The 27,273-nt window shown below is 42.5% G+C and overlaps 1 protein-coding gene and 1 long non-coding RNA gene across 8 annotated transcripts in view; both read left to right on the forward strand.

Annotated features, from left to right (window-relative positions):
- ODF2L (outer dense fiber of sperm tails 2 like) overlaps nt 1-19,310 on the forward strand; it is a 34,734-nt gene extending 15,424 nt beyond the window's left edge. For 6 of the 7 annotated variants that reach the window (XM_084757287.1, XM_084757293.1, XM_084757291.1 and 3 more), the window contains 9 exons: nt 2,169-2,278; nt 3,147-3,282; nt 5,657-5,767; nt 9,932-10,036; nt 11,733-11,891; nt 13,760-13,845; nt 13,954-14,116; nt 16,183-16,308; nt 18,855-19,310. In XM_084757287.1, coding sequence (XP_084613413.1) covers nt 2,169-2,278; nt 3,147-3,282; nt 5,657-5,767; nt 9,932-10,036; nt 11,733-11,891; nt 13,760-13,845; nt 13,954-14,116; nt 16,183-16,308; nt 18,855-18,983 — 1,125 coding nt within the window. In that variant the 3' untranslated portion in view covers nt 18,984-19,310. The remainder of the gene's footprint in view (nt 1-2,168; nt 2,279-3,146; nt 3,283-5,656; nt 5,768-9,931; nt 10,037-11,732; nt 11,892-13,759; nt 13,846-13,953; nt 14,117-16,182; nt 16,309-18,854) is intronic. The other variant, XM_084757292.1, reaches the window with a different exon arrangement.
- A 3,931-nt stretch (nt 19,311-23,241) lies between these two features.
- Nucleotides 23,242-26,920, forward strand: LOC311582855. The gene is made up of 3 exons (XR_014774279.1): nt 23,242-23,544; nt 24,890-24,987; nt 25,930-26,920. It is a non-coding gene; the product is annotated as an uncharacterized lncRNA (long non-coding RNA).
- Nucleotides 26,921-27,273: the final 353 nt, after the last annotated feature.

A 27,273-nucleotide genomic window follows, 5' to 3' on the forward strand; every position in this document is an offset into this window, starting at 1 on the left:
GTAATGCATTTGAAACCATATGCTGACGTAAGCAAACATGTGAAAGATATCTCCGAGTATAATACAGAGCTGTAGAGTGGACTTAGGGCTTTGTTCTTCTCGACAAATCATTGTTCTTACCCAGTCACCAACCAATGCTACAGTCATTGTTTCTGCGTCTTACTAGCATCCCACCTCTTAAGAACGTATGCTAAGGCTTATGGATTTATTAGTGGCTTTTGGAAATGAAAACAGACTTGTATAAAAGCTTGTACAAACAAAACAAGTTAATATGTTCTGAGCTCAAATGTTACCATTTTAAGGCTCTAATATTTAACTTATGTTCATGTGAGTATAAGTAGGTATTAGGGTTGAAGACCAGGCTCAGTGTCCACAAGGTTGTAACCTGGCTGAGCACCTAAATGCTCAGAGTGGTGCACACCACCCCTAGCACTGCCACTCCTGAGCTTTCCCTGCGTTAGCACCAGCAGACTGCCAGGCCAGTTTGGAAAGGCTCCTGCGCTGGTGAACCCCTGTGACTCTAAGACAGCACTTAGCCTCTCTGACCTTCTGCTTCTCATGAGCAAGGAGTAACAACACTGCTTACCTCAGACGACTGTAGGCGCGTGAGAGACAGATGGCCTGCTACAGGCTGGCTCCTCCGCTCCCCTCAGTGCGTGGAGCTGGCTGCTCTGTTAATTTGCTGCGGCCTCTGGCTTTCAGTCCTCCCTGCTCGTTGTCACCAGCTCTTTCCCTCCTGACAGTTGCCTTCTCTCTGGAGAAGGTGTTCCCTTACTACTCTTTAAGTAGCAGAGCTTTAACAAGTAGCCACATTAATGTCTGAATTTTGATAGTGTTTATTTCATTCTGAAGCTATCTCCTGTTTTCCGATTCCTCCTCCTCAAGTGTATCTTAAGTTTGAAACTCAAATGAGTTCAACACTGAAACTTACATTGAATTACCATTTCATCTGCTGTGTGTGTACACACATTACAACAGAGAACTCAAGGAGGGCCTGCGAGGTAGGTGTGAGTCAGGAGCGACGGCAGAAGGCCCTCGGAAGCAGTCCAGTGCAGCGGAAGGTGACAGGCTCCTGCTTTGTGTCTTTTCATAAGGACAGGTGAAAGAAGAAATGAATACTTCACATATATAATAATACTTCACATATATAATAGGCACAATTCTTCCATGAGGCTAATTCCTTCTTATCTCACATTATACGTTATAAACAAACTCACTGTATCGTATATGTTATACCCATGTCTTCACAAAATGTCAAATAAGGCTCTAGTCTTCAGTGTAACAAGCATTTCTGCCAAGAATGTAGACAATGTCTTGTACATCCAAGGTGACCAATAAACGAATGAGAGGAGGACAGAGGAAAGCAGTATGTTAACTGCTGTCCAAACTATTTTGGGTCCTCTGCTTTGTGCTTAACTGGCATTCTTATGCCCAGTGAGTTTGTTTTTCTGTAGAGTGGACCAAGCCGCAGTGGCTGGAGCTCTGTGGCTAGATCTGCAGAGAGCCACCACATCTCCTGAGTGTGTGCTGTGTTTCCAGCACCATTCCAACCCCTATAAACAGCGATGAACGAAGCAGATAAAACCCCCCTTTGTGGATCTCACATTCAGACTGGCCTGGCCACTGCCACTGCTCTTCTCTGCTGGCAGCAGCAGTGCTGGCAGGCGGACGGTGACCTCTGGGAAGACAAGGAAGGCTGCATTCTGAGGTGCTGTGCAGCTGTGGGATTGCAAATAGTTTCTCTATATCGTGGGAAGAGTTCTTCTCATGTGAATGTGGCTGTTAGCGCTTCTTTGTAAAGGCTGGAAAATGAGGATGCATTCAACAATAAAATAGAAGTTATTTTTATTAATTGTGAAATATTACTTAAAACTAGTCACATCAACATCTTAAAATGGTAAGTTGAAACTTTACTGGGTGCATATAAAGTAAAAGGCATGTAGGTGTTTTATTAACGCTTCCTTTATCACTTTCCTCTATTGAGAGCTACACTCTTAAGCTGCTCTACAAGAAAAGTTGCATGTTTTACAAGATGAGTCCTCAGTGTATTTGTGTCTAGGACTTGAAACACACACACACACACACACACACACACACACACACACACACACATGCGCACACACGTACACACATTTTAGTTACAAGATGAATGCTTTATGTATTTTTAGGAAGCCAAGTTGTCTGAAACAGTTTCAGCTTCTGATGCCTGGAAAAGTCGTTATGAGAAAATCGTAATAGAAAAAATGGAGCTGGAAGTTCAGATCGAAACAATGAAAAAGTAAGCAAGAATTTAGACTCGCTGCGTCCTGAGAGTGCTGGCCTCCTCTTCAGCACCACATGCTGTGGTTCTTCTCATCCTCTGTGGTAAAGGTGCTGTCAGCAGTGCTTCCTCCTTCTCCATGCAGTCACTGCGAGTGCCAGTTCTAAAGAGGAAACTTGCTGGTTAGCATTTTGTGTTTGAGTATGCATCACTATTATTTCTAATAAATATGGATGGATACTTTCTCCTAAATGGAAGTGACATTTCTCAATTAAACAAGGATATGAAACTAGCAAAGTTAATAACATAAGTGCTTTAAAATCCCAAAATTACTATCTCTTAATCCAAGTGACTAAAGTGCATCACAGAGAAAATCAATGAGTGAACATACATATATCTTGTTCTTTGACCCTGCTGCTAGTGGAACAATAACAGGCTCCAATATTTGCTTTAAGTTTTGTTTCCATAGTGTTATACTTTATCATGGAGAACTGCCATGTAATTTGCTTCTAAAGATGAGATGTCACTGCCTGGCTTGATCTGTCCTTTAAACTTGAGTGTGTATGTGTGTGTGTGTGTGTGTGTGGTCCGTGTGTGTGTGGTCTGTGTGTCTGTGTATTTGTGCATATGTGTGAATGCCAGGGACAGACAGACATGCATAGTAATGCTGTAGGCTAGATGATGTCATCCGCAGGTGAGTGTTTCTAATCCTCGTTGTCCTGAGCAGAGCCCTCAGCTACCACTTTTGTTTCCTTGCTCTATCCATCCTGCTACCTTTCTGTACCTTTTCAGTTTTAACCAGTGCATAATACCAGAATAATTTTTTAAAATACTTAAAATCTGTTATTCGGATGAAAATTTCTACACTTTGACTTATTTTATAAAGGCAAATCGCTAATCTTTTAGAAGACTTGAAGAAAATGGAAACTCATGGAAAAAATTCTTGTGAAGAAATCATTAGAAAACTTCACTCACTTGAAGATGAAAATGAAGCCCTAAATATTGAGAATGTGAAATTAAAGGTAGGATGTGTGTGCACATGCACACATGCTTGTATGCATACGTGTGCCTATGCATGTGTGTGTGCATGTGTGTGCATGCATGTGTGTGTGTGTGTGTGTGTGTGTGTGTGTGTGTGTATGCACTTAGTAGAAATAGTGGGGAGTAAAGGCAAGATTGGGTAATGCTTATGTATCATTTTGTCTTTCATGTTTCTCATGATATTGGATTATTAAGATAGGTAAATTTTAGATCTGTCAATATATCTGTCTATACTATGTATCCATGCATATGTCTTTGTTCATCTATGTAAAATTTAAGGTTTTTAGTTGCATATACAAAAACAAGCTTAAATGACATTTAGCAGGACAAAGATTTTGAAGTTGAACAACTCTCTCTTTGTCTCAACTTTAAAACAGTTTATTTACTCTCTAATTTTAGCAGTGAATCATCCAAAATTGCATTAGTTTTATGCACAAGACTATTTGTAGGTGTCATGGTTACCATACGATACAACATCAGACTGGGTCTGTTTGAAACCAGAAAGTATGTTCTTGGATGCTTTATAACCAGAAAGAATGTCCAAGTAAGTCAAGCCCAAGGAGTGATTGGTTTCTGTGTGCCCCAGAGAAGAGATGTGGGTGGAAGATTTTAGACTTTCTCGGAGAAAGGAAACCCAAGTTCTTAGACAACAGACTTGCCCATGCCTGGGTGGGACTGGACTGAACATGAGGGCACCATTCTCAGCCCTACAAAACAAAAATCAGAAAACAAACATTTGGACCATGAAATAATCACATAACTCTCCAGAGTTGTGTTCTCGAAACAGAAGAAAAGTTTAGAAAGAGTAGAAAAGATTTGTCTGTAACTCCCTTTCTCCCCAAGAGGGAACTTCAACCATTATGAAATGCAAAGCCTGAAATCCCATCATTTTTCTAAACATCCTTTCCTTTGGTAATAATATTTAAACTTCCTATATTTTTCTTATCAACAAGTACTCAAAAAGTTTCAATTTTTCCCTAGCATGTACCTAATTTTAAATATCTAGTACTCATAATTATTTCAAGAAAAGGAAATGCTTCATTTCCTTAACGATGAAAATTCCACAAGTTTTGTCTCATATTCGTGTTCCTGGAAACCCATTTTCCACTTCTATCATGTGCATCCCCGGCCAGCCCCACCAGGATGTCCCTACGTGTCTTCCGGGAGTGTCATGGCTTCCGTTCTTTTCCCGGAGCCCATGCTGATCAGCTTAGCATCTCTCATTTTGTTACAATAGATCCTCAGGACATTTCTCTAACCTTAAAAAAGAGAAAATACAAATAAGATAATATTAAAAAAACGTTTTGTATGTCTGAAAATACCTTTCTTCTGCCTTCATTTGCCTGACTCAAGTGGACAGAGCACCCCAGAGAGAAGGCGATCTTTAGTTTCTTTTGCAATTTCAGTTAACAGAAAACATTCTGTTGCTAGCCTGATTCTTATTCTTTGGAAACGCTACTTCAAATTTGTGTTGGCTTTTCAAAATATTCTTTTATCTTTGTTGTGTTGTGATTCCATACCCACTTGTATAGGCGCTCTGTCTCTGTGTGTGCTGTGGGAATGCCCTCTCTCCTCTCCCTTCCCGTTTGCTTGAGTCCAGGATGCAGTGTGCTGAAGCAGGCAGTTAAACTTTTTCCCTAATAGCTGCAGTTTATTCAAGGTTTATTTATGGCCCATATTTTCTATAGTGGTTTAAAAACCAGCACTGACCATATTTTACATTTCTGTGTATTTCCCTTTTCCTTTTTTGTTGTCTTCTATGTTTGTAGTACCTTGACAACTTAACTCTTTATGTATTTCAGTATCTAGTAAGAACAGTTACGTCCACTTAGTGTCATTTAGTCTTCCTATTTGTTCTCTCATATGAGATGTTTTATATTTCTATTTTTTGGTTTGATAATGGGTTTTATTAAGTAGCCCCAGCTGGCCTAGACCTTGCAACAATTCCCCTGCCTCTACTTCATAAGTACGGGCCTTATAGTCATGTGCCACCATGTCCAGCTGCCTTCTGAGTTTTGAATTAATTTTGTCGTATCCTCTCCAACTGTTACACTTTTGGTTAAGATTGAAAAATGTTAAATGAATGTAGAAAACTTGACATATCAACATTATTGATTCTTATTTAGAACACATTTATTTTTAGCTCTTTTTTTTGTCGGTAGTTTTTAAAACGTCTGTGCTGTATACTGATTAAATTTATTAATGAGTATTAGTCATTAATTTTAGATGGCAGTTATCTGCCATCAGATGATTGCTCTGGTGCTGCTGATGAATGAGATATGCTTTAATAATTCTTCAGTGTGAACTGTAATGTTCTGACAACTGGAAACCCCATCGGTCACGTGTTTTTTCTAGAGTTCACTTGATGCCTTGAAGGATGAAGTTGCTTCTATTGAAAGTGAACTTGAAGAACTGCAAGAAGTAGAGAAACGGCAGAAAGCCCTCATCGAAGGATATAGAACTCAGGTGACCTGCACTTGTTTTAATGCTTGTTAAAATCTGTAGATAACTTATAACACTGTGACTCGTGTGACAGAACTGAAGAGATGGGGTGAATGTTTGTGATATAATATACTGTGTTTCATTCCCTGAGACCCCATATGCCTTCATAACGGTAGCCTTGCCAATTCCTGGTGCTAGCTCTACTTATGGAAACATTAGATATTCCTAAGAGGGAATTTAAAATTGGTTGCATAGGCATAAAGAGAATCTTAGTGTGCAATCTTGTTAGTATATTTAATGGCATTGATTTAAAATAATGACTATCATTCAGGGTCTTTAAGTCTCAGAACTTCCCTTCTCCTAATAAATAATGTATAATTCAAATCTACTCCCCCGAAATACTTGGAAGGAAACATATGAGGCTTGATGAGATGAGTCAGGTGCTTGTCATGAAGTGTGAAGACCTAAGTTTGGACTCCCAGGGCCCAACTAAAAAGCTGTGTGCATCTGTAACCATCATGGGGGAGTGCGGCATGCAGATGCCGGGAGCTCCTGTCAGGCCAGCTCAGTCCAGTAGAAACTCATTTCAGTGAGAGACCAGCCCTTTCTCAGAAAGTAGACAGTGACTAGAGAAGGCATCTGACACTCACACGGAAGTGCACACACATTCACAGAGACACAGAAGAACACATGGTAGTTTATCTAAAGTAGAATTATGTCCAATAATAAGTTACTGTTAAGCTTTCAGTTTAGGAAATGCAGAATTGAAGGAAAACTTTGTGGGAAAGACTGGATGTACACAGATACTTGTATGATAGGGAGCAAACGGGGCATTAAAGAAAGAGCTCTTATTGGGAGAGTGTGACTGAAAGAACAGTGATGGGCTGGGAGGGCGGCGCAGTGCTCGCTGGGCATGTGTGAGGCCTTGGGGGCGGCGCTCGCTGGGCATGTGTGAGGCCTTGGGGGCGGCGCTCGCTGGGCATGTGTGAGGCCTTGGGGGCGGCGCTCGCTGGGCATGTGTGAGGCCTTGGGGGCGGCGCTCGCTGGGCATGTGTGAGGCCTTGGGGGCGGCGCTCGCTGGGCATGTGTGAGGCCTTGGGGGCGGCGCTCGCTGGGCATGTGTGAGGCCTTGGGGGCGGGGCTCGCTGGGCATGTGTGAGGCCTTGGGGGCGGCGCTCGCTGGGCATGTGTGAGGCCTTGGGGGCGGCGCTCGCTGGGCATGTGTGAGGCCTTGGGGGCAGCCCCTAACATTGCAGGGAAGGAAGGGAGAGAAAGGAAGGAGGAAGGAGAAGAACTCAGGAGGGAGGAAGGAAGGAAAGAAAGTGCATTGCAGGAAAAGCTGAAGGCGAGGCAAGTGTAGCAAGCAGGAGGGCTGCATCTGGGCTGGCTGCTGGCACAGTCCCACGGAGGCGCGCAGCTGAAGGGCTGTGGTATGGAGGTACACACGGAGTCTGGAGGACGCTTAGCTGTGTCCTGCCTGCCCACTTGTGTTTAAGGCCTTGGCGAGAAGTCTCATCGGAACATGTGGTAGCTCTTTGGATGGATTTTGATTTGGTGGGGAAAATTATTGGAAATGAGAGCTAGTTTCTCCCCTCACCTTTTTATTGAAGATAGATTTTTTTCCCACATACTATTTCTCCATTATGCATTTTCTCCCTCTACTCCTCCTGGTTCCTCCCCCCCTCCCCTCCCATCCAGATCCATCCCCCTTCTGTCTCTCTCATTAGAAAACAAACAGGCTTCTGAAGGATAACAAAATATAATATATTAAAATGTAAGCTGGGCAGGTGGCACATGCCTCTAATGCAGGACTTGGGAGGCAGAGACAGGCACATTTCTGTGAATTCGAGACTAGCCTGGTCTACAGAGTGAGTTCCAGGACAGCCAGAGCTACAGAGAAACCGTGTCTTGAAAAACTAACACATCAGAACTGGTTAAAACAATTAAACAGAAGGAAAACAGCCCAGGAACCAGAGAGTTAGTTCATACACTCAGGAATCCCATAAAAACTTAAACTCAAAGCCATACTGTATGTGCAGAGGGCCTGGTGCAGACCCGTGCAGGCCTGTGCTATGGCTTCAGTCTCTGAGAGTTCATGTGAACTTTGCCCATGCTGGTTTCGAGGGCCTTGGTGTCCTCCATTCTTCCAGGCGCTTGCACTCTTTATGCTTCCTGTTCTGCGGGGTTTCCTTCACCCTGCTGGGAGGGATTTGGTGGAGACACCTGTTTATGGTTGAGTATTCTAAGATCTCTCACGCTCTGCGTAATTTCTCTGCATTTGGTCCCATCTGCTGCAGGAGGAAGCTTCTCCGATGGTGGCTGAGCAGGCACTGATCTCTGCGTATAGCAGAGCATCATTAGGAGTCATTTTATTGCTACTTTTTGTTTGTGTATGTGTTTGCTTACAACACTACTGTTTGGTTTTACCCTAGGGTCCTGGGCTATCTGTCTCAGATCCTTGTCACCAGGCAGTTCCAAGTATGGGTTCCATTTCATGGAGTGGGTGTTAGGTCGAGGCAGCTATCTCTTGCCTACTTCACAAGCTCCTCGCCACTACTGTGCAGTGGTTCTCAATCTTCCTAATGCTGTGACCTTCAATGCAGCTCCTCGTGTTGTGGTGTCCTCCACTCATAGAATTACTTTTGTTGCTACTTCATAACTGTAATTTTACTACCATCATATGAATTATAATGTAAATATTTCTGCAGATAGAGGTTTGCCAAAGGAGTCACAACCCATTGGTCGAGAACTCCTGCCCTAGTGTGTCTTGCAGCAGGGCACCACTGTAGGTCAGAGGGTCGGTGGCTGGCTTGGTGTTTGTTTCTCTCTTTTGAAATGTGCAGACTACCTTCCTGCATCAAACACGCTGGAACGTTGGGGTGAAGGCTCTATGTAGGCACCAGCTGCACTTTACCACCATCAGTGAGTTGTGTAGGTGCTGTCTTCAGCAAGGAGGCCTTGTGAAGTTTGTGGCATGCTATCTTGGCAACAGCCTGGGTTGTTTGGAGATTCCTGTGGGACCCCTTTGGCCAGTATCTCAGTTAGAAATAACCCAGTTCTGGTGCTGGAAGCTTTGTTTGGTGACAACAGATAGCCAGTTGGGGCTTTGTCTCTTTCACTCTTTAGAGGTTTCATTTGGACTGCCTTTATATGTGTTTATGTGTTAGGAGGCTTTTAGTGTATTAGGTTTCAATACTACCCCTCAAATGGACCTTAATTTTAGCTGTCTCCCCCCATATTCCCTCCCTTGTCTCCCTCTCTCTCCCCTGCCCCCACCATTTGATCCCCCCCCACCCCCCCGTTCCAGCTCCACCGCATCCATAACTATTTTCTTTCCTTTTCCTAAAGAGATCTGTCTGTCCCTCCCCCTCAGTCTCAAACTCTACCTAACCTCTGTGGTTCTATGGATTATAGCTTCGCTATCATTGACTTAACAGCTGTTATCCACATACAAGCAGCAGATACTGCTTTGTCTTCTGTATCTGGGTTACCTTACTCAGGATGGTTTTCTAGTTCTGCTCCCTGCAAATTTCATGACTTCATTTTATAAATATCTAAGTAATACTCCATTGTGTAAACATACCACATTTTCTTTATCCATTCTTCTGTTTGAGGGATGTCTAGGTTGTTTCCAGTTTCTGGTTGATATAAGGAGCAGCAGTGAACATGGTTGAGCAAGGGCCTCTGTGGTAGGATGGAGCATCCTTTGGGAATATGCCCAAGGGTGATGAGATGGATCTTGAGGTAGATTGGATTCTATCTTCCTGAGGAACTGCCACAGTGATTTTCATAATCTCTGTACAAGCTTACACTCCAATCAGCGGCAGATGAATGTTCCCAGTGCTCGGCATCCTCACTAGCATGAGCTGTCACTTGTGTTATTGATGTCAACTGTTATGATAGGGGTTAGCTGAAATGAGACACTACGTTCTTAAAGGATCAGTGACCTGAAAGTGAAGGGTCATGTGGTCTTTAGAGCATTGGGGGGGGGGGGGAGAGGACGGGTGGATAGAGGAGAGCACCAGGAGAGTGTCAGAAGCGATGCTGGACATGCTGAGTGCGGGCAGGGAACTTCAAAGTGAAACAAATGCAAATGCGTGCTTGCTTTTACTTCATGCTATTCTTAAAATCATGCATGGTACTCTATAGTCTGTGTGTTTTGTTTTTGTTTTGTTTTGTTTCTTTTAGGTACAAAAGTTGCAAGAAGCCGCTGAAGTGGTAAAAAGCAGATGTAAAAATTTGCTACATGAAAATAATCTAATAATAAAAAACAAAAACAAAAAGTTAGCGAAGGTAAGTTTGAACTGAAGTAATGAAGTATTTTACATGTGTGTGCCCATTTGACCTGCTTGTCTTTGGCTGCTTTCTTCTCAGGCATCTCACAATGCGTGCTTAGGATTGGCCCTTTCCAGGCTCTGCAGGAGTTTTTCCTTTTCCTCTTAAAGATACAGTGTTGCCCCAGGCTTGAAATGTGTATTTGTGTGACCTCCCTTTTACTTTTTTAAATTCATAATTGAGAAATAGTATAAAGGCCTCATTTTTCTGATATAGGAGTTTACAGGATTAAGAGGCCCAATTATTTATCACTGAGATCTATCAGTAGTAAAATGAAAATTTGTCTCTCTCTCTCTTTCTATTTTTAAATCTTTTGTGTCTAAAAGAATTGCAAAGTAAATATTCTCTGGTAAATGCATTTTGGGAAGAAAAATGATATCTTAAAAAACCTCTCCTTTTATTCATCCCATTGCGACAGAATGAGGAGAAGCCAGTGTTGGCAGGTGATGATGTTTTTGTGAATACTTTTAAGTTTTTAGATGGAACCACATTCCCTTTTGGATTTCACATTGTTTTGGTAAGGAAACAGTGAGAGTCATAGGACACTGATTCCTACGGAGAGGTCAAGAGCGTTAGTGGTGAGGCGCAGAGTCTGTGGCCCATTTGAGATTGGGAATTAAGAGAGAGGTCAGCCAGAGCAGTCCACTGGGGCACCAAATGAGGAATCCTATCCCTTTTTAGAGCTGTTTCTCACCTATCTTAACAGACTATAGAAGACGCCATTTCATGTCTCTTTTCTATTTCTCACGGTACAGTCGTGTGCACATAGTCTCTTTCCTGCTAGGGAGCTCAGTGAAAACCCAATTCAAAACCTGTTCAAAGCCAGCAATGGGAGGAAGCTGGCTTTCCAGCTACTGTCATAACTTTTTCTGCTGATAGATCTAAGGAAGTATGTTTGTTTTTTGAAAAAAAAAATTATTTTTATTTCTTTGTTGCTTATATCTCTGATGTTCTCCTGTGTTCTTAGCTGTTTTAGGGGTTCACAGGTGTGCTTCGTTCTGGTTTTATCTTTTGTCACCAAGGTGACCAGATGTTGCACTGAAGCTGCGTGTGTCCCAGCTCAGGAAGTTGTCCCTCTTGTGTTCCCACGTGGGGACATCCTAAATGTCACACCTCAGCTGTTGGCAGCCACACGTGACAGTGTAGCACTCCTTAGATTGCACCACCATGCTCTCCTCCATAATATAAGGCAGTGCTGTAGTGAGAAAGGGCAGGGGTGAGGCAGCACTGCCCGTAAAGTCAGGTCTGCTCACCACGCCAGGACAACTACCAGACCGCAGTCAATAGCCCATGCATGAGCTGCCATGACACAGTGCCCACGAGCCCCACTGATTTTGCCCAAGGAGATTGACAGGGTGTATGTGAGTTATAAGGTGCGATCAAGTGACAGCTACAGGATAGCAGAAGGTGATGCAGGGGAGAAGCACCTGATTCCTTAGTCACATCTGTCTGTGTGCAGCACCTGAAGTAGGCGCTAGCGCCATGCTTATTCCTGACGACCTATTTGAAAATGAATTATTTTTAGTTATATGTCTCCTGTAAATTAACATTTATAAAGTACTTACTAATAACAAGCATGTCTAGTCTTTAAGATAGTAAGAATATTCCTGCCAAATGTGTGACTTTGCGTTTATTTCCCCTAATGCCACCTCAGATGAGAGGCCAGGTGGAGTCTCAATTGAAGCAGGTAGAGCGAGCCCGCATCTCCTTCACGTCAGCCGACCAGAGACTTCACGAGTGTCAGGAGAATCTGCAGCGCTGCAAGGAGAAGTGTGCTGAGCAGGCACACACCATTAGGGAGCTTCAGGGCCAGGTGTCCCCTCCTTCTGCGTCTTGGACGATGTGTAAAAGGAGCATTTGGCATCATCTCACCAGTTGAGGGCGCTCATGCTGGGTTGAACTTTTTATTCCTATCTATATCAGTTGATGAATTATTTTCATGCAGATTCTCTACTGTTTAGGCTATAGTATTTCCTGGTGACACCGGTAATAGAAAGAGGTTATTTATATGAGTCTGCATCACACTTGGAGGACGTAGTGTGGTGATGTAATGAGAGGGGGAGCAAAGCTGGCCTTGCCTGTCTGTTTCTTGACATCAGCATAAGGCAAATAATAGTTTACCCTGCAAAAATTAGAATGCATTTTAATTAGAATTGTGCATCAAACTTATTGAGATTAATTCTATTCTTTTAGTTAATACCTATCAATCCATCAAATAGGGACCGTATGTGTCCTCGTCACCACTCATTCCCCTCCTCCCTCAGTGCATGTCACACAGACAGCACTCTGTATGTGTTTTAAGATCACTTCATGGTTTCTTGAAGAAGTGTGTGTCTGAGTCTGGTAGCCAGTCTGTTTCTTTACTTGCAAGACATCTTCCAGGAAGAATTAACTTTGCAGCTTTTAAAAACACAAAGTAAAATTACAAGAAGAAATTCTTCTAGAAAAAATAGCCATTATATTTTACTTAATTTACTACTTTACTGAGTGTGAAAATTTTTTTTACCTCATGTATATATGTGTGTTCTGTGCCCCACATGCATGTAGTGTCTAAAGTGGCCAGAAGAGGGCATCATACTCCCTGGGACTGGAGTTATGGGATGGTTGTGAGCCATCACATAGGTGCTGGGAATTTAATGTAGACCCTCTGGAAGAGTAGCCAGTGCTCTTAACTGCTGAGCCACCTCTCCAGCCCTGATGAGAAAATATTTGTGTTATTACTAAAGCTACCTAAATGTCTTACCTCAGAGTGGGAAGCAGTGGGAAGAGTGATCTCTCTTAACCTGGGCCACCATGTCTTTGGTTTATTTGGCTCTTATCACAGTTAGCGTCTTCAGAGATGATTATCATTAACCTAAGTGGAACATTATTGAGATGAGAAACTTAAAACATCTAGTGAACAATGTGTAAGGTTTTTGTGCACATTTTGTTTTCTTTTTTGTTTTGTTCTTGTTTGGTTTTTGAGGCAGAGTTTCATGCACCCTGACTGGCCTTGTTCTTAGGATGAACTTAGATTTCCTTCCTTTTCTTCTTTTTCTTTTCTTTCTTTCTTTTTTTAAATTTTGTTTTGATTTTTGTTTTCTGGTTTGTTTGGTTTGGTTTGGTTTTTTGAGACAGGGTTTCTCTGTGTAACAGAGCCCTGGCTGTCCTCAACTCACTTTGTAGACCAGGCTGGCCTTGAACTCACAGAGATCTGCCTGCCTCTGCCTCCTGAGGGCTGGGATTACAGGTGTGCGCCACCTCACCTGCCTTGGACTTGGATTTCTCTGCTCTCTCCTCTGCTGCCTGAGCTGGGAAGGGAGCACCAGCCACCACACCTGCTTTCTGTAGCGTTGGGTTTACACATAGTGGGGAAACTGTTGCCACTGAGCCACATCTCTAGTCCCTGAAAAACTAAATGCCTCTTTACTAAAACCTTGCTTAGTGTATTTTAATCACCATCATTCAGAAAAGTGTACTTGATTTTCTAACACACACAACACCCACTTTTAAAACTCAGTGAGGGCTTGGAGAACTTGTATGTTAGCATCGTAAACATGGCTTGGTGTCTTCATATCTTGTTTCTCATGCTTCTAAATAAAATATGTAATTTCCTTGGAAGTTGATGAAGAAAATAATTGAAAAAGTGTGGGGTTTTTGTTTGTTTGTTTGATTATTTTGTTTTGTGTTTTTCCCACTTAGGTTGATGGAAACGATAGCTTTCTAACTAAGCTTTCTCTTGAGGTGGAAAATGATCTCATTCAGTTAAAGTGTGAAAACCTTAAAGAGTAAGTTGACTTAGAACTGATGCTCCATTTCCCCTTGCACTATTATATATGCGTGTATGATATATATGTAGATATATATAGATATGATATATATATATCTTCATAAAGGAAATTAGAGCAGATGGATGCGGAGAACAAAGAGCTGGAGAAGAAGCTGGCTGCTCGGGAGGAGTACCTGCAGCGCAGCGAGCTGGAGCTGAAAGAGAAGGCTGCAGAGCACACGGCACTGTCCAGGCAACTGGAAGCTGCTTTGGAAGAAGGAAGACAAAAGGTGCAGATGGCCTTTGTTTAGACGCTTCTAATGAGTTTGCCAGGGCCCCTCCCATGGCCAAGCCTGCAGTCATTGTTCCGTGCTGATGACAGGCTGGAGGGAGCAGCTCCATTTTTGTTCTTTACTTAATTTTCCCTCGGAGCAAAGCGCAGAGATATTACAGGGCCAGGACTGCTTTTCCAGATGCATGGTGATGTGGCGGGGAATGGGCAGAGGGGGCCCTGGAGAGTGTGACCCCTCCACACAGCTGCGTGTGTGTGTGTGTGTGTGTGTGTGTGTGTGTGTGTGTGTGTGTGTGTGTGTAAATAAATAATTACAGGCTTTGGTCTTGATTAGGCTCTGAAGCTCAACTTCTCTATAAAAAATAATTATTATACAAACAAGTGCATACAGGAATTGTATTCCAGTTAAATCTGTTGAGCCCACATTCAAGTTAGCCATCCTCTTGGCATGTGGGCACTTGGACTGTGCTTCACAGGCCAAGGATGAAGAGCCAGTGAGCCCTTGGACACGCAGTGTAGTAAGGTCCATCCTACAGCAGGTTCTGTGGTAGAAGTGGGCTCAAGTGACACCAGAAAAAGTGGGTATTTCAACCCAGGTGAAAGGGGACGATGGGAAGGTCTCAAAGAAGAGATGAATGTATCAAACAACTTGAAATCTCACATTGAAAGACCATAGAGTGCGCTTTGGAGTCCCAGCAGCAGATTTGCATCCTGGATCTGATGCAAGGTGCCCTCACCATGGAAGGCTGCCTTTCTAAACTTTAGTTTCCTCATCAGCAAAATGGGGCAGGTGGCCTTCCTTGTAGGATGAGTGGAGTTAACACAGTGACCACGTCTACCCTGAGGACTCCCGTGCCCAACCCCACTCCAGTCTACTTTACTTGGCATCTCCACTTAACGCTGGCCGGCCAAACCTGTCATGACTTAAGCCAAACTTTAAATCCTCCCCCTCTAACTCTCTTATTTATTGCATTCCTCAAAGTCCTTAGTGTCAGTCTGTCAAGGCGAAACTCTGATATCTAACAGTGTTTTGAATTGTCTTAAGCTCCAAGAAACCAATTTAAGTTCAATAAAAGCTAAATAATAAAGAGTGGTGCCAGTTGTAGGTGAGCTCTGCGGATTTCTCAGCCCCACAAGCTCTGAGAGGAAAATGAGAGGTCTGCCTTGAGCTCAGCATAATGCCAGGTGCTCTTAGCCTTCTCCCAGGTGGCTGCCTTCCCCTCCCTCCTGCAGCAGTGGATTGTGGCAATGTCCCTCATGTCTGACCTCTTGACAAGAGCCATCTTTGCCTTGTCACCCTTGTCCACATCGAGGGCATGGGTGTGTCTCTGGCCTTCTCCTTCCCGGCTTGAGAACTCACTGCCGTCCTTGCCTGTTGCGTTCGTGAAGAGTTCTGTGAATGTTCACAGGAACTTAGAACCGAGTCCTCGGAGTTCATTCAGAGCAGTGCTTCCTGCTTAGCTCGTTGTTCTCGGCTTAGCCTCTACCTCTGCTCTCAGGCTTGAGTCTCCAAACCAACATAACGTAAGCAACCAGGAGAGACAACTCTCAGTCAGGCTGCATTGAGAGTGAGTAATGCAATGCTGCCAGTCTCACGCGTGGGCCTAGGTGCTGTGTGGTCACCGCCCTGCCATTGCCTGTCTGGACACGTAATCAGCGTCCATTGAGGTCTTGCTATGTGTCCACCACTATCCCAGATACCACAATGACTGTAAACAACTACTACAAACAGTGCAAGCGTGCACACTTCCCTATCTCAAGTCAACTTTCCAGATATGTGTGCTACATAGACACATAAATACTCTATGTGCTTCTTCAAGTTAAACTTTGCAGTACTAGGATTGAACCTAGGGCCTTGCATATGCTAGGGAATCACTTTACTAATGGAGCTAGCTCCTCAACTCAAGGTAAAATACATTGAAATATTTTCTAATGGAATTGTTTAATACCCAACTAGTATTTACTTGAGGAAAAAAAGAAGTATACTATGATTATATCAGGGCTTCAACATATATTTTAAGGAAAGTGTATTTAGTTATTTTATTCTCTTAATGAAAATTACAGGTTTCTGAAGAAGTAGAGAAGATGTCATCTAGAGAGAGAGCTTTACAAAATAAAATATTAGATCTGGAAACTGAGCTTAGAAAGAAAAATGAAGAACAAAACCAACTTCTGGGCAGAATGAACAGTGTAAGTATTAGCGTGGCTCGTGTTATAAAAGTGAACAGTTACCATGCGTTCCATGTGGTGGAGCTTCGTTCTTAAAGTGCAGATGGAGGTGAGCCGAGCCTTTCGCTTTGCTGCTAATATTAGGAATGACAAGTAATAAAAATGCAAAATTATGCTGTCACAATCATACCAGAGATCTCATCACCCTGTTTTGTGGCAGCTTCAGGCGGTTCCCTGCTCAGTATCTTTGGGTAACCACTGCTCCCAGAGAGCTCCATGTAGTAGCTACTCAAGTTTTATTTATTTGAATTTGAATTTTCATCCTTTTTTTGGGGGGGGGGGGTTGGTTTTTTGAGGCAAGGTTCCTCTGTGTAGTGCTGGCTGTCCTAGAACTAGCTCTGTAGACCCGGCTGGCCTCGAACTCACAGCGATCCACCTGCCTCTGCCTCCCAAGTGCTGGGATTAAAGGTGTGCACCACCACTGCCCAGCAAGCACACTATTCACCTTTTTTTCTTTAGATTTTTAAAATTTATTTATTATGTATACAGTGTTTACATGCATATATGCCAGAAGAGGGTACCAGACTTCATTATAGATGGTTGTGAGCCACCATGTGGTTGCTGGGAATTGAACTCATGACCTTTGGAAGAGCAGCCAGTACCCTTAACCTCTGAGCCATCTCTCCAGTCCCAAATTTTCATATTTTAAAGATACATGCAATTTAAATAGTTGTGAGCTAGATCTTTATATCTGCCTTGATTAATGACTATTATATCTTAGGAAGGTATTATTTTAATATTCACCATCGTCCAATCTGTGTAAAGCATACAGATACTTTGATCCACTCAGCCATGAAATGAGGGTAGCAAACTTGGCTGTGTTTAATTAGTCTCTTATATTTTTCCCTGAATATTCATGAAACAATCTATTGGCATAAAATACTTGTGAAGCTGGCATTAGTTGTGCTTAAATCACATAATAACTGTCTATGTGATAATTACATAGAAAATGCTGGCATCTTATGTTTCCAGGAGATGGATGCTCAGTGAAAACTCCTTTTTCATTTGCAAGTCTCTAAAAATTTATAAACCTAAAAGGTTCAAAAGTTAAATTATTTTGACATATACTATTTAGTCTTATTGCCTTCAGATGTTTAATGAAAATTTAATAACAGTGAAACATTTTTAATTTAATACAGCTGTTTGCTTGGTTTCTAAACTTAAAAAGAAACTCCCTATCAGAATTCCTGATATTGTAAAATATGCCTGATGCTCTTTGTGCAATTGGAGCCCCTGAAAAAATAAATGAAGATGAGGTGGATTTCTCTTTTCTGTGTTTAGTATTTTATTAAGCCTGATAATCATTATATTAGTAAACTATCTAGAATTCTGAGCCTAAGTATAGAAATAACTAGAAATGAGTTAATGTGCTCTGTGCCTTCCAGGGCACAGACAGCGCAGTGGGTAACTAGCATTCATGTGCACATACACTAGCCACACCGAGTTCTGAGTGTTCAGAGAGCCAGAGCCAGAGCCTGGCCGTATGATGGGCTCCCTGTCTTCACAGTACACGGTGTACTGCAGACCTTTTCATGGTTTTGGTCCAAGTACTTTGGTTGAGAGGTGGAGCGAATGCACAGTTTGAAGGATGACCTCACTGCTCCACAACCATGGCAACCTTACTTATTGTCCCAAAGTTCATCTGCACTTACACTCTCCCCTGCAGTGTGTGACTTGTGTGGCTATTGTTTTCTCCTACGGATGCTCCATAAAGACCAGCTGCATTTGTTCTGTGACTTGTGAGGTCCAATCTAGGCCTTTGCCACACAGCGCCCTCCTTCTCCTGCTGGTGCTGCTCAGTTTCAGGTGCTGGGGTCAGAATATCTGCTATGAGAGACCCAAAGGGTTTCCATTTCTGGTGTGTTTAGGTTTTAGCTGACACGTCTTACCTGAAGCATTTGCAGTAAGCAGCCCACCTCGAAATCTGTGCACAACCAAAGTTCAAAAATTGTATGCATCTAACTTCTTCATCAAAGGACATGAATGAAGTTTTGTTTTGTTTTGTTTTTGTTTTTTTACTTTTTAAAAAGAGTTCAGGAGAAAACATTCACGTGGATTCTATCCGTTTTTAAAACATCTTCCTTTCAGAATGTGAGTTCTAATGGTACAGCACGTTGTTGTTTTTAATTACAAGGTCTTTTTTTATAGTAAAGTTTATAGAATTAAAAAGTTTAAAACAGTGAAAGTCTTATGGGATAAAACATAATTTTTTGGCAAAAAAGAATATGAAAAGATGTTATGATAAACATAATAGGAGCTAATAATGACTTCTCTAAATCAAATCATCTCAGTCATGTTAAATGTGTAATGCCTTTGGGTTAAGTTAAAGTATTACAGTCAACCGTCAACGCAGAATGATCAACATGCTTTAATCACTATGTTTTAAAGAAGGTGCTATTTGAAAATTCTTCAGAAAAAATGGTTTATTCAGTTATTATATATGTACTTATAACTCTTCATCTGGCATATGAATGCCATATTGATTATCTGTTTCTCTCTTCATTTAGAAAGCCCAGCATCAGGATTTATGTTTGAAAGAAATACAGCACAGCCTTGAGAAGTCGGAGAATCAAAATGAGAGCATGAAGAATTACTTGCAGTTTCTTCAAATTTCCTATGCAACGATGTTTAGATAAATTGTTGAATTCCACGGATTGTTATTCTTATAATTTATAGGTCACTAGTACTAGAGTTTGTATGTGAAGATATTTAAAATGTAATTTATTATCTAATTGAAACTTTAGAAAATGATAGTTCTTAGTATTCTGCTTCATTCTTTTTTAAAAAAATAATTTTTAAAGTATTTTTTTCCTTGCTTTAAAAAATCAGAATTATTCTTATGAACCATTGAAGTCAATTTGTAACAAATCTAGGCCAATTCTGAGCTAAGTAAATGGTTTTAAGTAATGTATTTTCTGGTTTTATATTTCACTGCTCTATGAATAAAATATTCAGAAATTTAATTTTAATAATGGTACAACATACATTCTATGAATAGGAAATGTCTCACTGTATTGTTTCAAGTATGTATGTTGAGTTTCTATCATCATTTCTATGAGACTTTAAATATGAAATATCAGATCATAACTATTCAGTGCGAGCTGATGGTAACAGAGGGAAACATGTTGGTGGCCTTGCTTCCTTTATAGGCGTCCAGGCTGTGTGTGGAGGCGGAGCTCCTGCTTCCATCTCGTGCTAGGGATCATCTGGTGTTATTCTACAGATGCCCTGAAGCCTTGGTGTTCGCTGCAGCATCAGAAGAACAGCTTACCTGCTCTTCCCATGGCCACAAGATGATTGAAGTTACGCGTTCTCAACACCAACAGGCTTTGGGATATGGCCTTTTATTTTATTTTAGAGATTATAATACAATTATTTTTTTAATTGTTTATTAATTTATTCTTGTTACATCTCAATGGTTATCCCATCCCTTGTATCCTCCCATTCTTCCCTCCCTCCCATTTTCCCCTTATTCCCCTCCCATATGACTGTTCCTGAGGAGGATTTCCTCCCCCTCTATATGCTCATAGGGTATCAAGTCTCTTCTTGGTAACCTGCTATCCTTCCTCTGAGTGCCACCAGGTCTCCCCCTCCAGGGGACATGGTCAAGTATGAGGCACCAGAGTTCATGTGAAAGTCATACCCGACTCTCCACTCAACTGTGGAGACTGTTCTGCCCATTGGCTAGATCTGAGTAGGGGTTTAAAATTTACCGCCTGTATTGTCCTTGGCTGGTGCCTTAGTTTGAGATTATAATATTTCTCCTTTCCTTTTCTTTTCTTCTTTCCAAAACCTCTCTGCTCTCCTTCAAATTTGTGGCTTCTCTTTTTCACAAATTGTTATTGTGTGTGAGTGTATATGTATGTGTGTGTGTGTAAATATAAGCTCGTTAGTCTATATCATGTTACTTTTATGTATGTACTGGACAACTGGTTGCTGTGCTCTCCCTGGGGAAGACCGTTTCTCCTGCTCCTGGCTTTCCTCAGTTGCCAGTAGCTCTTTGTGTAGGGTTGAGGCCTCACGACCTGTCCTCTGTCCACTTTGGCATGGCCGTTGTGTCATCCTCTGTCATCTTATGTTTGGGCGGTCATGTTGGTGTGTCCTAATGGGTATGGCTCTGATGTTCCCAGGAAACACAATCTTATAGCAGACCCCTGATCTCCTGGTCTCACAGTCCTCACGTCCTGCTTCTGCAGTGTTGCCTGAGCTTCATCTGCATTAGTGTTTTGGAAGATGCTTCCAGAAACTTGCCTAACTTCTCAGTGCTGGTGAAGTCATGGTGAAAAATTCACAACTACTAATTTACTAAACCAGCATAAGTCCTGACAACCACCTATAGGCATTTGTTCTTAGACCCACAGGTAAGTGTAGTCTTTGTGCCTCATCAAGGAAACTTCTCTTTACAACAGATAGAGATCACAACAGAAAACACAACCAATCAGAATGTGGAGCCCAGTCCCAGTGGGATAAGGTCTTCATTATTATTAGCATGACACCAAAAAGAGACCTAGAATCTATTTCCTGTCATCTCACTCACCATGTGCCACCGTGAGGTATTGGAAATGGGATGGATGTGGCTTCTGGAGATTAAGTGATTATAGGTCCTCTTGCACAGGGACTTGAGAACATTGTTCAAAGACACACTCGCTGTTAAAAGATTACTCAGGCTGGCATTGTGGCACAGGCTTTATATCCTCAGCCTCTGGAGGCTGAGCTAGGAGGATTGAAAGTTCCAGATGTGCATGGACTACAGAGTGAGTTGGAGGCCAACTTAGTAACACCCTGTCTCAAAGACTGAAAAAAGGCTGGACATATACCTCAGCAGTAGATCTCCTGCCTCACATATGAGTTCTGGATTCAATCCTCAGTACCACAAATGATAATATATAATAATGATAATAAGTAATGGTACTAATAGTGGTAGTAGTGGTAGAAGCATTCATAGAGGCGGATAGGGTCTCTCTCTGTGTGTGTGTAGCCATAGTAGAGATGGGGAGTGTTTCTTAGCTGTTAAGTACTTGCCACAGTCCAGTCTAAATGTGGGTTCATGAGCGACTCACTCACTCTTCAGGAAACAGAGGACATAGAAGTCAAGCAACCTACCCCCCTCACACAGCTGGCAGTTGGGAGGCACGCCACTCCGCATGCAGTCTTCACTCCTGCTGTCCTACTTTCACGTACATTTAAAAAATAAAGATAGTGACTTCTCACAAGGATACACTTATTTATTGAATGGTTTCTGTTTGTCCGTCACTGCATTTTGTTCAGGGTAACTTAGGTCTAGCCTTTAAATATTGGTACCTGCCGTGTTTGAGCTAGAGTGTGGAAGAAGAGACAACAGCATTCCTGCAGTGCTGCTTTGTAGCCAGTGATCAGGCCAGAACCCAACAGTGGCTGTTTGCAGGATCGCAGGAATTTCAGTGTCTGTGCCTCATGTTTCCCTGTGAAGCACCGAGTCCCAGGACCTTGAGGCCCAGAGTCCTCATGGCCCCTGAGCAGCTTTGTCTCCCCACTGTTCTAGCAGATTTGAGGGGTTTTCTTCTCAAGTTACGTAAGTTTTCTTTTACTGTTCAGTTATTCTCATGTCTTCCTGTGTTCCTCTCTTCCTGGTTTTGTTCTCTGGATCTGATCTCAATGTGACTTGGCCTTCTTTCAATTCAGGATCTGTCACTAGGCATCTTGTAAGGTCACCCATCTGATTTCTTTGACCACTAATAAAGTTTTGGAAGACAGTAATTCCCCTTTTGGGAATTTTTAATCTAAAACTTATGTGTTTCTTAGTTCCTAAAAGTATTCTTTTGAGTTATGTAATTCCATTATATTTTCGTTTTCATTAGGGTCTCTTCTGTCTTCCATTGGTTCTACTTAAGTAGGCTTCTCTTATTTTGGTCTGCTGGCCTTCCTGCCTTCCAAGCCTCACAAGTGAGTTTCAAGTTTCCTTGCCTGCTTATGGCTGTGGTTTCCTCGACACCTGCCAACAGCCTGTTGTGCACATCTGCTGAGCAGTGGCAGACCAAGTGGTGAAAGGTGTGGAGACCTCAGTTCTCATGGGCCTCTGAGCCACGCTGCCATCTGCTGGGAACTCTTCTGCCCCCAGACTTTTTTGGTTATAAGCAACCATTCTTTCTCAACTACAAAGAGTGGGAACACATCCCTAGAGGGGCCCCTTCAAGTTTCTCTGGGGTCAACAGGTCTGATAAGGCACACAACAAATGAAGTTTGTTCGTCTTTAGAGGTAAGCATGGTCAGTCGTAGAAGGAATGTGCAGCAACTTAAAGACTGCTCTAGCTGTTGACTTCTGCTTTATTCATTTAAAAATTTTTTTATCTTTTTAATTTGAAAAATTAAAAATCCCCAAATATTGTGTTCATAGGGAACACAAAATATTTTTGCTAGCATATGTAAGTTGACAGATACATGGAGATGCAGGGGTGTGGACAACCTACATGTAGTCTGAGGAAACCATTCAAACTCCTGTTTGGTTTGGTTTTCCTAATGCAGTTTACAATTCTCTGTTCATTTTGTACCCAGATGAGTAAAACTATTGGAGGCAGGTTAGGTAGGCAGGAGTGAGTGGGACGGTGGGAGTAGTGAGAGGTCAGGATCCAAGAAGGGAGCACTAGGATGGGATTTTCAGAGCTGTAGTAATTTTAGACAAGAGGGAAAGTGAAAAGATGGCTTCCTGAAGTTAAGATGGTGGCCACTAGGGTGAGGGTGTACAGTCATGGTGAGGCCTGGGGTGGTGAAGCTGGCTTGCCATGCTGGGAGTCTGAGTTCAGCTCAAGTGCCCATGTTGACCGAGCAGACTGGATTGGGCAGAGGGAGGGGTGGACACAGGGAGAAAACGTCAAACTGGGAAGTAGGGCTTTTCATGGGAAGGTAGCGATGCAGACCTGCAGAGACAGCTGGGTCCCAACAGACTGAAGCCAGGCGTTACCACCGTGTGTTCTTGGCAGACATGCTCTATGCGCTCATGGGGCCTCAGGAGCAGCCCCTGCAAAGCCAACTGCAGAGGGGTGGTCACCACCAAGCACAGCGGGACTACAGCTCTTCTCTCTGACAAATCTCAGAGAATGATCAAGTCTCCCTGCTTGCTGCTAAGACAGCAGGTCATGGCGGCCTCTCTGGTTTCAGGAGCAGCGTTCCTTCTCCTGAAGCATCCAAGAGCCAGGCTGAGAGGTGGACTCCAGAAGCCAGGTTTGTGGAAAAGCAATGCTGGGCCCTCTCCTGCCTAGTTTTATGTCAATTGACCCAAGCTGAAGTTTCTCAGAAGAGGGAACATTAATTAAGAAAATGTCTCTTTAAGATTCAGCTGTAGGGCATTTTCTTAATTAGTGATTGACAGGGGAGGGCCCATTAATCCCAGCACTTGGGAGGCAGAGACAGGCAAACGTTTGAGTTCAAGGCTAGCCTGGTCTACAGAGCGAATCCAGGACAGCCAGGGCTACACAGTGAAACCCTGTCTTGGAAAAACAAAAACAGACAGAGAGAGAGAGAGAGAGAGACAGACAGAGACCAGCCTGAGGCTGAGCGAGCCAATAAGCCGCACCCCCTCCATGGCCTCTGCGTCAGCTGCTGTCTCCAGGTTCCTGCCATGTTTCGAGTTCCCGTCCTGACTTCCCTCAGTGATGGACTGTTACCTGAAAGGGTAGGCTGAAATAAACCCTTTGCTCTTTGAGTTGCTTTGTTCGTGGTGTCTCATCATTGCAGCAATATCCGCCCTGACCAGGACAGGCCCTATTGTGGAGAGCCTAGTGAGTTGTGATTGCCTGGTGTGTGTAGACAAATGAAGCATAAAATGGAACCAATCAGGAGAGAGCTGTCTAACCTGAGTGAAGAAACGAGAAAGCCCACCAAACCCTAAGAGTGGCCTCAGCGTCATTACCTCCACCCCACACACATCCGTGACGTTGTAGCACATGGGAAAAGTGACAGGCAAACCCCTGGTTTCCATCTGATCCTGCCAGGGCTCCGGTTGCCACCACATGAAAGCAGCCTGTTGTGCCAGAGATTAGAGTTCTGTTTCAGCTGCCAGGTCCTTGGTTCCTGGCTGACACAAGGAAAAGCCTCAGTCAAATAGATTGCGGGCCCAGGCTCTGATGTTTAATCTGCTGTGACTGTTAAGTGGTAGCCTGCTGGTCTCAAGACTGCTTCTGTGAAGGGCCCACCACCTTCGCCCAAGACCTGGCTGCCACTATCACCAGTGTCTGGATCACCAAGGGCTGAAGTTCTCTTACGAGTTAGCATTTCCTTTCGGCAAAGGTAGAGATTCAGAATTCATGGCATCTTGGTGCATTGCGTGAACCACCCTGCAAATGCTGGAATCAGCTGTGAGAGAGAGTCCTGAAGGGGAGTTGAATCTGTGCCTTGAGAAATGCTACTGCCTCACCTCTGTTGCCCCTCCCCCTTCCTTTCTCTTCTCCCCCTCTCCTCCTCTTCCCCCCAACTCGGGCCAGATGGGGCACCATTAACAGACCAAAGAAATAATTATACTAAATTCCAACTTGACCAACTAATGAGTTTATTGGAATTTCTTTTCCAGAGTATGGGTGACATAAAGGCAGCTGCATTACTCCAATGACTGATGACTTGGAAGCTGAAACCGTGCAGTCTCTGTACAGTGTTGCTTCAGAGGGACAGGTCAGTCTTTTCTCTCCCCAGCCCTCTTTACTGCTTATGTAAACTTGAGGAGGGAGGGGCATTGTGACTCTTGCAAGTTTGGGGGACTTCCTGAGACTTGTGAATTGTTTATTTCCCGAGGCTTCATAGTCTCTCCCACTATTGAAACATTTGGAATTAAAGTCTTGATGCTTCTTCCAGGGTGGGACTAAGATAGTGATATAAAAATTTCCTCCCTTTCTCCCTCCCTCCTCCTCTCCCTCTCTCCCTTTCTGGGTCCCCACTTCCTTTCATCCCCTTGTTTCAGGGTCTTTGATCCCATGAGATTCCTGAGATTATGAACTGTACAAATCTGTTGTTGATCCCATTTTGATCCCTAAGATTGAACTGTAAATCCCTTTTTCTTGTGGTTGAGCCCTAACACACCTTTAATCCAAGAATTTTCTGTACACAGGATTTAATGAAGTTAACCCTAGGCCAAGAGGTGGAGCAAGAAACCAGCTGACAGGAATTAAAGAGCAGGAGGGACTTTGAGTTGAGGGGTATTTTAGACAGTGTGTGGCGTTAAGAGTCTCTGGCGCTTTTAGCTCTTGGGCTTTACTCTTGAGATTTTAGCTCTTAGCTCTTGAGCTCCTCAGCTCCTTGGCCTTTGGCTTTTGGGGCCTTGAGCTAGCAAGCCTTTGACCTTTTTAGCCGTCTCCTTCTGGTGTGTCAGCTGAGCTAGTGACCCTTTTGTGTCTTCTCCATTGGGATGTGAGCTGAGTAGGAAGGTCAGCTGGGTGCTTTCGCTGCCTCTCTGAGCCAGCAGGTTTTTCACCACATCTGGCTCCTGAGTCTTTATTGGCAAAATAGAATGGTCAAGGGCTTACTTTTTCTTTCTTTCTTTCTTTCTTTCTTTCTTTCTTTCTTTCTTTCTTTTCTGATTTTTAGGAAGTTTATTGTTACTTTTTTTTTCTTTTGCAGTAATAGATGAGGCACAAATACCTCCTGCTTCTCCAACACTACAACAAAAAGGACAATAGTCAAGGGTAACAGTGAAATTAAAAACAAAACAAAACAAAAATAAAAGCCTAAGGTCTGGGGGACTAACTTGACTCCCATCTATGTGTAGAAACTTGTAAATGACTCCAGCCTTACCTTGCAAACACTATCTTCTTTTCTGATCGATCACAAAATGTTCAGGGGTTTTGAATTAAAACAACATTCTTTCGTTTTTAAGAAGGAAAATCCCGAGGGGCTGGAGAGATGGCTCAGGGTTAAGAACACTGCATGCCCTTGCAGAGGACTGAGGTTCTATTCCCGTCACCCGTACATAAGCGGCTCACAACCACCTGTTAACTTCAGTTCTTGTTGATCTGAGAACCTCTTCTGGCCTCTGGGGCACAAAGCACTCACACAGTGTGCAGTCACACCTCAAATAAAACACCACATACATAAAACGAAGAAGTAAAAAAAATGTATTAAAAATCCTGTGTGTTACATGTTTCCCTTCTGATATACTGAACTGGAGATGGTACTGAGATCTCAAAAGATTACTTATTACTTAATATTTATTTTAGTTGTGACTCTCTTTTCTTAAAATTTTGCTTAAAACTTCAAAATTTAAGATCCATTTTAAATAATAATTTAAGTATTTTTCTCATTTAATTTATACTTTGGCTTTATTTTGGTAGGTATTAACAGTAATAGAAATATCATTACTAAATGAAGTTGCTATTGATAATTACTGTTAAAGACATAAAGATTAAATCTGTGATTTCCTATCATATTGCTTAGTGACAACAATGTACCATTGGATAACTTCATTTTTTCCCCAAATTATGTAGACTTACACAAAGTATGGCAACTATGACATTAGTAGGTGAAATAACCTTAGCTGGCTATAATCACATATGTGGCTTTCACCAACTAAATGTATTGTGTAACTATTTAATTAGAAATGTTGTAACTCTGTACTGGGGCCATGTTTTTGTTTTAACAATTAAAAAAATCTTTCTATAATTAAATATAAGGATCATTTTTTAAAAAGGAACATAAGAAAAAGGGAATCTAAACTCAAAACAATAAAGTCTATGCAAATAATCTTTATGGAAGAAAATGTTTTCATTATAATAGTGACAAGGTAATGGTTTTCTTTTTTGGTGCTGGGTTTCTCATGAAACACTCACTGATGAGCTATAGCCTCACTCCAACAATGTTTTAGATGTCAACTTAATGTAACCCCATCTAATGCTTGTTATTTGTCCATTTTAAAATTCGTTCTGTTTCTATAGGCAAGTTATAGTGAAGTGCCATATAGACTCATAA

Source organism: Acomys minous (genome assembly GCF_964271855.1).
Source record: "Acomys minous genome assembly, chromosome: 14".
Taxonomy (NCBI): domain Eukaryota; kingdom Metazoa; phylum Chordata; class Mammalia; order Rodentia; family Muridae; genus Acomys; species Acomys minous.